At 37.0% G+C, this 12,073-nt stretch overlaps 1 protein-coding gene across 4 annotated transcripts in view; it reads left to right on the top strand.

Moving 5' to 3' along the window:
• The window catches only part of LOC117382588 (inactive ubiquitin carboxyl-terminal hydrolase 54-like), a 61,318-nt gene that overhangs the window by 36,539 nt on the left and 12,706 nt on the right, over positions 1-12,073 (top strand). For all 4 annotated transcript variants that reach the window (XM_055227426.1, XM_055227427.1, XM_055227425.1 and 1 more), the window contains exons 3-10: positions 4,801-4,893; positions 4,974-5,108; positions 5,537-5,650; positions 6,412-6,494; positions 7,463-7,565; positions 8,146-8,292; positions 8,392-8,541; positions 11,433-11,601. In XM_055227426.1, coding sequence (XP_055083401.1) covers positions 4,801-4,893; positions 4,974-5,108; positions 5,537-5,650; positions 6,412-6,494; positions 7,463-7,565; positions 8,146-8,292; positions 8,392-8,541; positions 11,433-11,601 — 994 coding nt within the window. The remainder of the gene's footprint in view (positions 1-4,800; positions 4,894-4,973; positions 5,109-5,536; positions 5,651-6,411; positions 6,495-7,462; positions 7,566-8,145; positions 8,293-8,391; positions 8,542-11,432; positions 11,602-12,073) is intronic.

The raw sequence follows: 12,073 nt of genomic DNA, 5'->3' as shown, positions 1-12,073 counted from the left end.
CAAAATCTTAATGATACCCAGCCTTAGTCCCAGTACAGATATAGTAGTTGTTAGTAGTTAGTTGTTGTTAGCTTTGCAGCCTCTGAAAGTTGTGATTAGTGCTTATAAACTCATCATCATGAACAATTGTGAGGCTCTGAATGTATAAGGTAAGTGAGGAATAACTTTGGACCACTGTGAACTTTTAAAAAAGAACTAGTTCTGTTTTTCACATTTTCAGACATACAAAATCTGATATAGTGCCTTTTTAAGCTGCTACACAAAGCCCACATCTGGAACATTTGAGGCCCTTGTGTTGTTCTAGGGCCGTGTTGCTTTTGTTCCAGATCCCAAGGCTTTTCAAGGGCTCTCACAGGTATTCGCCGTCTCACTATACCTGGCACTTCCTGTGTTTTTACTACAGTGTTTAGAAAAGTGGAATTGTTGATATTGGTTGGAATTGAATGTCGTTGAGATACACAAAGCTTGAAATCACACAAGGCGAGTTTCTTTGTCAGAAAAGTGCAAAATAGTTATACAAAACAGCTTTTGCCTTGTGAACACAATGAAGGATCTGTATCTGGCTTTGAACTGTGAGTGAGGAACATGTTTCAGAAGAAACCGGATAGACTCAGGTAGTTGCTTTTGTGTGATTTCCATTCAAGAATAAGTATTTTAAAATATGGAGGTAATATCGGTCAGTCTTATGTTCATCACAGTATACATTAATTCAGTGGTAGAAGAAGTACACCATTTTCTTACTTAACTAAAGGTACAGACACTTGAGCCAAAAAAAAAATTGTCAAGTAAAAGTAAAAGCATCACAATAAATATAGTTAAGTAAAAGTAAGTTAAAAATGTACTTGAAGAGTAAAAAGTAAAAGTATATTGCGCAGATTTCAAGATCTAATAAAGGTTCAAATTTAGAGATTTTGATAAAGGTTTGTGCAGATTTGTGTATGTATATATATATATATATATATATATATATATATATATATATATATATATATATAATTTTTTTTTTTTTTTGCCGTTTTTTTAATTGTATGTTTTTGTTTGGCCAAACTATGATTGTGTTGTTAAGAATAAACCCCTCATCAGGTCTCACACAACAATGAAAAACACTACTTTTCAGTCCTCTTAAAAAATGCGGTGGAGCAGAAAGCACAGATACCTTCTTTCAAATGTAGTGAAGTAAAAGTAAAAAGTATCCTCTTAAAAATGTTGACTACTTTACTATTTTTACTTTGTTACGTTCCACCACTGCTTCAATGTATGCATCATTTTTTGGTTTTAATATGAACGGATCACTGCAGGAACAGAAAAGAAAACGGAAACATTTTGAAAATAAAGTTTTAGCTAACATAACTCACAGTTCTAATAAATTATTGAAATGATCCTGTATACATGTATGTGCTGCTTGCCTAACCACAAACTCAAACAGCAGTACCACTGTAATTTTCACATAATCAGTCCCCATTTCTGTCTTCTCTAGTTTTGACCTGTTTTTCTTACCACAAGATTGAGTTAATCTTTATGGCATTTGCTGATTCAGCACTACTCACAAGTATGGCGTCAACAGTCACACATTCAAAGTAACTTAAATCCCATTTCTACTGCATTGTGAACTCATCTCATAAACTGACTTTCATTCCCAAAATATCAAACAGTTAAAATAGTAGGGCTATAGTCGACTAAAGACATGTCCTGCTGATCCATTACTCGACTACAGAGGGGCGTGGCACAACCTATCAAGACTATGATGTATCCCTATAAATATGTAAACTAAATATGACAAAAACTGCACAGGAGATCATGCAAAACAACTATTTATAATTTAAGTTAGTTAATTTAATTTCACTTTTTGTTTCATTCATTAAAGTGTTATTTACATCCATGTGAATGAAAAGTAGCTGAAAGAAGTAGAAATGTTTTTTTCACACACACGCACACACACCCCCACACTCACACGCACACCCCCACACACACGCACACACACACACACCCACGCACACACACAAACATTAAAGGTTCCAGCTTATTGAATCTGCAACACAGCTAAATTTACAAGTAGCTTATGAAAGGCCCTATATTACACATAACTGACTCTTTTGAGCTTTAAGATGTGTTATAATGTTGGTACCTCATCAAAACATACCTGGAGTTTTTTTGTTTTTCCATTCACACATGTTTGATTAAGCTTTTATTGTTAGTCTGTCTACATCTCCAAAGCTCAAAATGCCCTGTTCCACCTTGTGATGTCTTGAAGTGGTAGTTTTCAAGTGTCAACAGACACCTGTAGAGATTTTCCGACCTGAAATCATCCAAATGATTTTAGTGAAGGTGTATGGAATTTTAAAAACACACTGGATTATTTCTAAAGGCAGGTCTACATACATAGACACCAAAAAAGTTATTTCATTGTTCAAAAAAAATTTGAAAACAGGGTGCTTCAGCTATAAATATAAATTCAAATTCAAAACAAATTCAAAGACAGTTAGAAACCGTGACCCTGTATTTTACACCATGACTGAATTACACTGTATTGTCTTAATGTTAAAACATTAAAGCGCACACAGACTTCTCACCTGACTGTGACATATTGGAGCCAGTGGGAGGGACAGGATGGAGCGCACAAACAGACACAAAGTGCTGACGGTACAGTTCCACACACTGTCCAAAGATGGAGCAGATTCTCTCCACAGAGGGGGCCGGCACAGACGCATTCTGACCACAAGCACCCTCCAATCCCTTTGCGATCTCCCTCTGAGACCCACGGATGAAGACATTCTTGTGTGAATGCATTCTTGTGGCGCTGCAGGAGAGCCGACTCAGTAGACAGGGATCAAAACAAGGCTTAAGTCAGATGTTGTGACGTACACTAACATAAAAACATCCTGCCTCTACTTATGAGAATCTGAGTTTTGGTGCGAAAAATCTTGTGACATGTGTGACTTCACTTATTTTTTTTATTTTTTTTTGTTTCCTCCCATTATTTTACTCTTTTGTATAATTTTCCTTGTCAAAACTTGCACAGGTGTTGCCTGGAATTATATCTCTCTGTATTTTTCATACAGATTGAGATCAGTCTGGTCTCCATGTCCTCCGTTGCTTCTCAAGCCCTGTCAAATGTTATTGTCTAGTCTGTTTTTTTTTTTTTTTGTGATACTCACTCATTGGTCACCTATGATTTGCAATTTTTCACCTCAGATTAGAGTTTAGTGTTTTGCTCATAGTTTTTGAGTTGTCTAGTTTTCTTTTATTTTTTCCAACTGTGTGTCCCCAATTGTCTAATCCACCTGTCAATCATGCACATTTGAAAACAGGAAGATTCACTGGTGACCAGACTCAAATATTTGTAAAATATTTAAGAAGTGTGTGTTCTGGATCCCAGGCAAACACATGTGTGAATAGTCAGAAAGAAATCAGATTACTCACATGACATTATTCTGATAACTCCAGAAATCAGATAAACATTAGAGTTTTGGTGTTTTTGTAAGCACAGCCACAGACTTACTAATTAAAGGCACACATTTACCCACTGGGTCTGGAGTGTCTGAATAATGCACAAAATAGTAAAAGCAACCTTGAGCGTCTGGAAAAGAGCTATTTAAGACTAACACATTATTATTATGTAACGGTTTGGTTTATGATATTCTAGTTTCTCAGATACAATGAGAATGTAAAACTTTCAATTGAATAAGTCATATTTTTTATGTGTGGGGAAAGGAAACCCATTGCTTTTAACAACACTTTGATATGTTAGGTTCACACTCTAAATGTGGATGTTCTCAAAATCTCCAATGGAAGGCACCAGACAGTATTGGCGTGGAATTATTTTAAGCTCAAACACAAAATACACAGGTGTTTGAACATGATCACTGTTTGTTAGTGATTGGGTCTAAACATTTTTGGGGTTGCTTGTTTCTTGTGGACTGACCCATATTCATATTTACCCATATAAATCAAGACATTTGTCTTTTCAAAATCTTCTAACGTCAACACAACCCCGGCTCTGGTGACTCACATGTTTTCCTCCATGTTTGCCTGTTAGCGTGTTGTGAACAGTCTTGGTCATGTCTCCTTCAGAGGGTGACACATGCTTTCACCTGCCTGTTCCACTTCACACGAACTATGACACACTCCACACATGCTGCAAACAGGAACATCTCTTGTAATTAGACTGGGGCTGTATGATATGCCAAAACATTATTAGCATGATTTTTATGGACTGAGAGCATGATTTTGATTTAAAATTCATATCATACTTTTTTTTTTCTTGAAGATATACCTAAAGTTGCATGTAAGAGGAAGTATGTGAAATAAAATTGATCAGAATTAACATTAAAATGTGATCAGATTTTTTTTTACCGTATTGCCCAGCCCTATATTTGACTGAAAACTGTTTTCTTAGATTGACCTATTATGTTAAAGTGGGATTAAACGCTAAATCAACTTTTTTTTTTGCGATTAAACTGTGTATATGGTGTTGTTAATAGCTGTCCCTTTTTTGAGGCAATTTTAGTGCAAACTAGATACATTTGCTGTGTGTCCTGTCACCATTGGCCACTGCAATATTAAGTACTTAGTGACACCACATATGACTGTCTCAATTGTTTAGTCAAGCATTTAATTCAATTTTAGTAAACAAGATGTCATGCTAATTTAGTCAAAAAAGTATACATCATTCACAAAATCAATTTACCGGTAACGTTTTATTTGTACAGCTTTTTGTGAACGCATCATATATCTAGTAGTGAATATAATGATACAAATCATATTTAATGAACAAAATTCCCTGTTCTGTGTTGTTCTCAGGTCCTGTGGCACTTGGACATTTTCCGCCGCAGTTTTCGTCAGTTGTCATCTCACAAATGTATGGAGGACTCATGCATTTTCTGCGCTCTGAAGGTACATCCTGACCTCTACAGCTGGATCACACTTCACCTCTCTCCTCTGTTTAACTCTACTTTTCCCTTCTTTCTCCCCAGAGTATATTTGCTCAGTTTCAGTACAGCAGTGAGAAAGTGCTACCGTCGGATGCCCTCAGAAGTGCCCTCGCTAAAACTTTTCAAGATGAGCAGAGGTTTCAGCTCGGGATCATGGACGACGCTGCAGAATGCTTTGTAAGACCTGCTCATATGTGGAATTCCTATTATTATTTATTATTTCATTAAAATTTGTTCCTGAAACTTAAAAAATCTGCAAGATCAGAAAACATTTTGACAAGTTTTTACATTTTAAATGGGCTTTTTGGACTTAAAACAACTGCTATTATGGATATTAGTTAGCACATAGCTGGTTAGCCTCCACAATACTTTTAAACTCTTAATATTTGAAATTTTTTTAAAAAGTCAATGGGAAAAATGAATGGGAATTTTACTTCTGGAACCGGAGCTGAGTTCTAAGTGTTGTTGGCTGTTGCATTCCATTAAATACCTGTCCATCATCTATGTCCAATCATACATACTGCCCAAAAATATCTTTCTTACAATTCTTACAATGCTTTCAATATAACGTTTTGAGAATAAATGTGTCTGTTGTTTTATTTCAGGAAAATATTTTGATGAGAATACACTTCCACATCGCAGACGAGAGTAAGGAAGACATCTGCACAGCGAGACACTGCATCCCACATCAGAAGTTTGCCATGACACTCTTTGAGCAGGTGAGTAAAATAAGTGACATTAAAGTTGCACTATGGAAATTTCTTGGCAGATGGTACACCTCCTGTTGTGTCCATGGATTTGTCAATGCTTTGCTTGGAATGTTCCGTAGTATGGCATTAAACATATTTATAACCCAAAAATGCCTTGAAAACATGCATTCTTACTGTCAACAGGGTCGCTCTTTCACTGATCTGACCAGTAACTTGGCCTAACCTGTTTGTCTCCATAGGGCCCATATTGCACTATTTTCTGATCTTTGTTATAATGTTGTTTCCTCATCACAAACATACCTGGAGTTGAGTTTTTAAAGTCTGTACACCATCACCAGAATCATTTAGATAATCCTGGAACTGCTAATCTCTATTGAAATAAAGATAAAAGGAGCTGTTAACTTGAAAACTTCCACTTCATGACATCACAAGGTGGAACAGAGCATTTTGAGCTTTGGAGATGTACAGGCTAATGATAAAGGATTACTCAAACATGTGTGAATGAAACAAAACACAACTCCAGGTATGTTTTTGAGGAGATAACAACATTCTAACATAACCTAAAGCTCACAGGAATCACATTTGTGTTATATAGGATCTTTAAAGTGCACCAGGAGACATTAGTATATACATTAGTAGACATGTTTAATGCCGTACCATGAATGTTTCAGGCAATGGAGGGAAGCAGGTGGCAGAGCATATTGAAGAAAAGTTACATAGTACTTCTTTAATAATAAAAAAACAAACTGATATTGTGTGTGTGTGTTCAGTGCGTGTGCAGCAGCTGCGGAGCTTCCTCAGACCCGCTCCCCTTTATCCAAATGGTCCACTACATCTCCACCACATCTCTCTGGTAAGACCCCGAGCACCCTACGTGTGGGTCTCCCTAAGGTGACTTCAGGACACACACAACACCTCCTCACCACTTCAACGTTGCTTAGATACCTGTAACCCGGGGCAACATGCCTAATGCACCCAATGACACAGGTGATTCATTTTTGGACTACATCAAAGTGGAAACAGGAGTGAGCTGTGACAATATACCTTTTCCATTGAAAGGAGGCTTGAAGCTCAGGTGTCCTTGATAAAAATAAAATGGGTTTTGCAACTTTTTTGTTTTTCTACTATCTGTATTAATGATATTGTATTTTTTTAAATCTAGATCTAAACATTTTAATTATTCATAGATCTTATAATCAAGTTCTGTTTCCCTACTATATTTGCCCAACTACACATAAATATTACTACTATTATCACTTTTGTCATTCTTCAGTTGGCCTGTTGTGGTTTCATGTTAAAACAAGTACAATAATTTTATTTGACAAGACAAAAGCAGGATTTTTAATTATATATTATATTATATATACAGACTTCATATAGATACAGTCATTTTTTGCAGCTCATACATTTTAACAATTTAGAATAGTTTTTATACATCAACAATATATCGCACTTCAAAATGTGTTATCATGACAGATAACTGTGTATCACCCCATACCTTTAGAGATGGGCCAATATGTTGTTTTTTTTTTTTTTTTGCTGCGATGGCTGGTAACAAATTTGCTGATCCCACTTTTACTTTGCTCTTTTGTAATAAAATTATTTCTTATATAATTGTGTAACCTAATTTCCATTTTTACTTATGTGTCTGTTCAAAAAGACAAATCTAATGAGACAAGAGGCAGAGGCCAAAAAAAAAAAAAAAAAAAAAAAGAATGGTATTGATATTGAAAAAAAGCGCTTGATATCAGTCGACACTGATACTAAAAAGTATATTGCTCATCCCTATTTACAATCTTAACTGTTTCTCTGTTTTCGTAGTAACCAAGCAGTGAAGATGTTGGAGACGAGGGAGAAAGCCACTCCTAGTATGTTTGGAGAGCTGCTAAGAAATGCCAGCATGGGAGACCTCCGCAACTGCCCTGTAAGATCCATGTTTGTCCCTCAAATCCCCCTTATGATGAGTCCATAAACTGTATGTATAAATGGACAAAGCTAACCTGCTAGCCGCTGCGTTCCAGATCATGGATGCGCTTCTGGAACCATCGACTCTGGCTCCATTTCATTTTACATAGAAAAATTGTCACCCCTGTCTTTGTAACTGCTCCAGTTACTCTCGTCATTCTGGTCTTAAAATGTTTGTATTAACCCATTCTACATCCTGGTATTTTTATTTTGCTACTGTGTCTTTAAATCAAGATATGAGCATTATATTGAACACAAAAAAAATCAGTCGCCTTCTCTCCCTGAGATCACTTCCGCCAGCTTCAGCTTCAACAGCCTCGTTCTGGATTGGCTCTTTGGTTGCTATGATACTTGTGGTCGAAAATTGCAAATATAGAACTCAGGTCCAAATTCGCCCCTATAACTGCCTCGATACTAGCCTCGATGAGCTTCATTTGACTGGAACTGAACACTCTTAGCGACTTGACACTCCCTTAGTTCATTTCTTTCTACAGTCTATGGTTGTGTCAGTGTGTGTTAAAGTGTTCTGTCACTCTTAGAGTCAGTGCGGGCAGCAGCTTCGAATGGCACGTGTCCTCCTCAACAGTCCAGAGATCATCACCATCGGCCTGGTGTGGGACTCAGACCACTCGGACCTGGCTGAGGATGTTATTCACACCCTGGGAACATGTCTACGTCTGGGAGATGTAAGGACCAGCCGCTGTTTTTAACAATAACTAGAAGGCTAGATGTTGAATAAGTGTGTTATAATCAGGAGTTCTGTGACAGAGGACTTTGCCTTTCAGTTGTTTTACAGAGTGACGGAGGAGAAGGCACGACAGTCAGAGCTCTACCTGGTGGGGATGGTTTGTTACTACGGGAAGCACTACTCCACGTTCTTCTTCCAAACCAAGATTAGAAGATGGATGTACTTTGATGATGCACATGTGAAAGAGGTATATGTTTTAATAGACTCAGATTTGACAGACACATTTGAAATATATTAAATACATAGAGCTGGGCACCATTTAAAGGTACTAGTAAAATGTAAGGTACTACTAGCACACAAAAAAATCTGCATCAAAAATGTTCTTATGCCTGGTGGCATAGAAAGGTTTCTACAGTTTTCTGTCTATGTAGGCCTGTCAAAATAACAAATTTGAAGTCGATATATATTGATGGAGTAAATATAGACAAATATCGAAACTAAACTATCCCCATACCCCATAGCAGATTTAAACCACAAAATATTCTAAATCTACAGTATCGTAAAAAGATTATGAGCTGCAATAAATAAACAGAAGAATGAAACACTTTAGTACTTAATTTGGGTCTATAATGAATCATAGAAGTTATTAATTCAACCTTTTATGGCTTAAATTTCCCAGTGGTGCGAAGAAAATGTACACACAATAAATCCCCCCCAAAAAATATTCTTCCAGCTTTCATATACTGAACGATAAGTCAGTATAGTGATTATCGTGACAGGCCTAAGGTTATGTGGTCTTAAATTAACAAACGGGCTTTTCCTTATAAAAAATTGTATTAAATGAAATTATATATCTGTTATTCTAGATAATGATTAATAAAATATATTTTTGTATGTATAATTTCATTAATTTGGAAAGCCTCTTGAGATGCATCATCTCTTTTACAAAGGGAAAAGGTATTAAAAAAGAACTGTTCTGGTGGTACAGGCACCAAAAACCAAGTAAGTAATAAAAGTGAAGAAAAGAACCACTTCTACTGAAGTAGTTTGCATCTCAAAAATCATTGGTTTACAATTATATTGACCTGTACTCTCAGAATTTGTTGCACTTCGATGACACATTCCTGACCTCAGTCATATCATGATGTTCTGGGATTTCATCCCTGTAAATATTTATATAACAAAGTGGGAGTTGCCACTAACAACTTATCTCTTTATTACTGTGGCCCTGGTATAACACTATTATTAGGATCTGTTACTGTCAGATGAAACAGTCACAGTTGTTTATAGATTTTCACAATACCACATCAGCCTCCCTTTCTCCTCATTATGATGACCAAAAACACAAGACTCAGTATCACATTAAGGAAATGAGTAGATGTATCCTACAGTCCTCCCTGTGTCTTTCCTCTATACTTATACTTTAGCAGACTTCATTCTCTCTGTCAGTGCTGTCATCTCCGAACTATGCTCCAATGAGATCTGTGTGGCTGTGGGTCGGGGCTGCTGTCAAAACAAGGATATCCCTCCATTGTTTATCAGCTGGAACCGAGGGCGTGGCTTCAACACTTTTGCTCACCCTGCACACTCATTCTGTCCTCCTCTTTGACACACACACACATTAGACACAGAGCACATACACAGGGCTGTGCTGTGCGTCGTGGATTTTTGGGAGCGCTTCTATGACTTGGAGTTGAAAGTGGAGTTCCCAAAAAAAGGAATAAGGTTTGCAGTAACGACTTTTGGCGAGACAGAGGTGAGGCAAGAAAAACGCTGGATTTTTGACCAGTCTGAAGCTGCGACTGGATTTTTTTGGAAGAATTTTTGACTTACGCAGGAGTGTTTTGTTAATGACGTCAGCTGGGTAATGTAAGGTAAAAGATCGCAGTACCTTATTATAATGTTTTTATTCAGTTGACAAAATAGGGCTGTGCAATTAATCAGATCTGTCAGTAAAAGCATGTGGTTTGGAGCAAAGATCTGACTTAGATGTAAGAAATATGGCAATAAATATACTTTTTTTATTGGCACGTATTCAGTTTCTGTCTTGTTTATGTTCAGGAAATTCACATCAAAAGTAGGGCTGAATGATTTGGGATTTTTCTGACAAGCATTGCAATTAGATTTGCAAGTTGTTTTAATAATAAGATACTGTTTAAAGTTCACATTTTAAACACAGCCAAAGGACTGACAAAAAAACAGAAACATTAACTGACAAACTAATACAAGGCTCATGTTTCAGAACATTTTTGTACAGATCTGAACTACAGGGTTAGCAGTTTTTATGCAGAATAAGACAGGAGATTTTGTTGTTTGTGGAAGAAATTGTAGTACTTCAAAAATGGCAACCTTTGTGAGTTGCTAATTGTGTACATTCAAATTCTGGTTTCAATTCAATTACGATTAATCTTGCAGCCCGAATTAAAACATATTTTTATCTGTTTTAAACTTAACAAAATAAGGGCAAAATAAAAATCATGCTTAAATTTTTTCCATATCCCCCAGCCCTTTAACTTTTATCCTTTAGTTTAACTGAAATATCAGGGTCTTGTACAGTGCTTGTCCTCTAATCTGTCTGACAACAAAAGTTATTCCTAACCTAATAGTGCTGCCAAAAGTATCAAAAATCAGATATTAATCGATATTAAACTAATACAAAACAGTCATTTGAGCATCGATACTATAAAAGTCACATTCACAGGACAGGAATGAACCTTTAGAATGATCTTGAGCTGTATCAGAACGAGTATAAGACACACACTTGTGGACCACTATGGGACCTACCTGGACGACTGAGGGATTACACAGATGGTAAAATTAAAAAAAGTGCTACCTTTTAATGTTTAAATTCACATTCTATTGTCTAAATAAAGAGTGTTTGTAATTATGATTGTGGTATCGGCAAGGGAGACAACGAGGGAAAAAAGGGTCTGTTGTCTCAGACCGTAGGGTCCTAGGGCCTCAGAATTTGAACCTCTTCCAATCAATTAATATTAGAAGGGGGCCCATGTGAGCCTTCTTGATTTTCTGTTGACGGTCTGGGTATCGGTATTAAGTATCAAGTCTATTCCTTAGTATCGGAATCAAGTTTGAAATTTTAGTATCGTGACAACACTAAAATGTCTTTTATTCTTACAGATTGGTCCGAAGTGGAAGGACGTTGTATCGCGTTGCATTAAGGGCCACTACCAGCCTCTCCTCCTGCTGTACGCCGACCCTCGTGGGACCCCAGTGTCAGCCCAGGACGTTCCCTCACACCACGAGCTCCACTCTTTCAACAAGTCCTGCTACGACAGCGAAGACTCGGGTAACTACAACACAGCTAGGAGTCGTAGTAGTAGCACAACAGCCCGCGTCCAGGTAACTAAACCGGAACTAGCGCTTGTTTTAGTCGTAGTGGTAGTACTATGACTGGCAAGCCTGGCTTCACTCAGCACTGCTAGATGTAGTAGTGTGGTTGTGGCTGTTGTTGTGCCAGCATGTGACACAAGTGAAATATATGTTGTCTGCAGTTGTGCATCAGACTTTAAAATAAGACTTGATGTAAACTTGGATATAGGTCTAAATGAAACAGACCCATGTAGTTCTACGCAAGAGGAAAAACAACTTCTTGCTTATATTTCACTTAGTTGCAGGAATGTTGAGATGCATTGATGGACTAATCCTGCATGAAAACAAAGTCTAAATAACGATTTGATCTTCTGACTAAATTCTGTTACTAACAGTCCAGACCCATGAACCTACTTTATTTTTGTGAATTCAAGTATTGACTGAAACGG

This window comes from Periophthalmus magnuspinnatus, chromosome 15 (assembly GCF_009829125.3).
Source record: "Periophthalmus magnuspinnatus isolate fPerMag1 chromosome 15, fPerMag1.2.pri, whole genome shotgun sequence".
In the NCBI taxonomy this organism is placed as follows: domain Eukaryota; kingdom Metazoa; phylum Chordata; class Actinopteri; order Gobiiformes; family Gobiidae; genus Periophthalmus; species Periophthalmus magnuspinnatus.
Note: the sequence above shows the minus strand (reverse complement) of the source record. Positions and strands in the feature narration are given on the sequence as shown.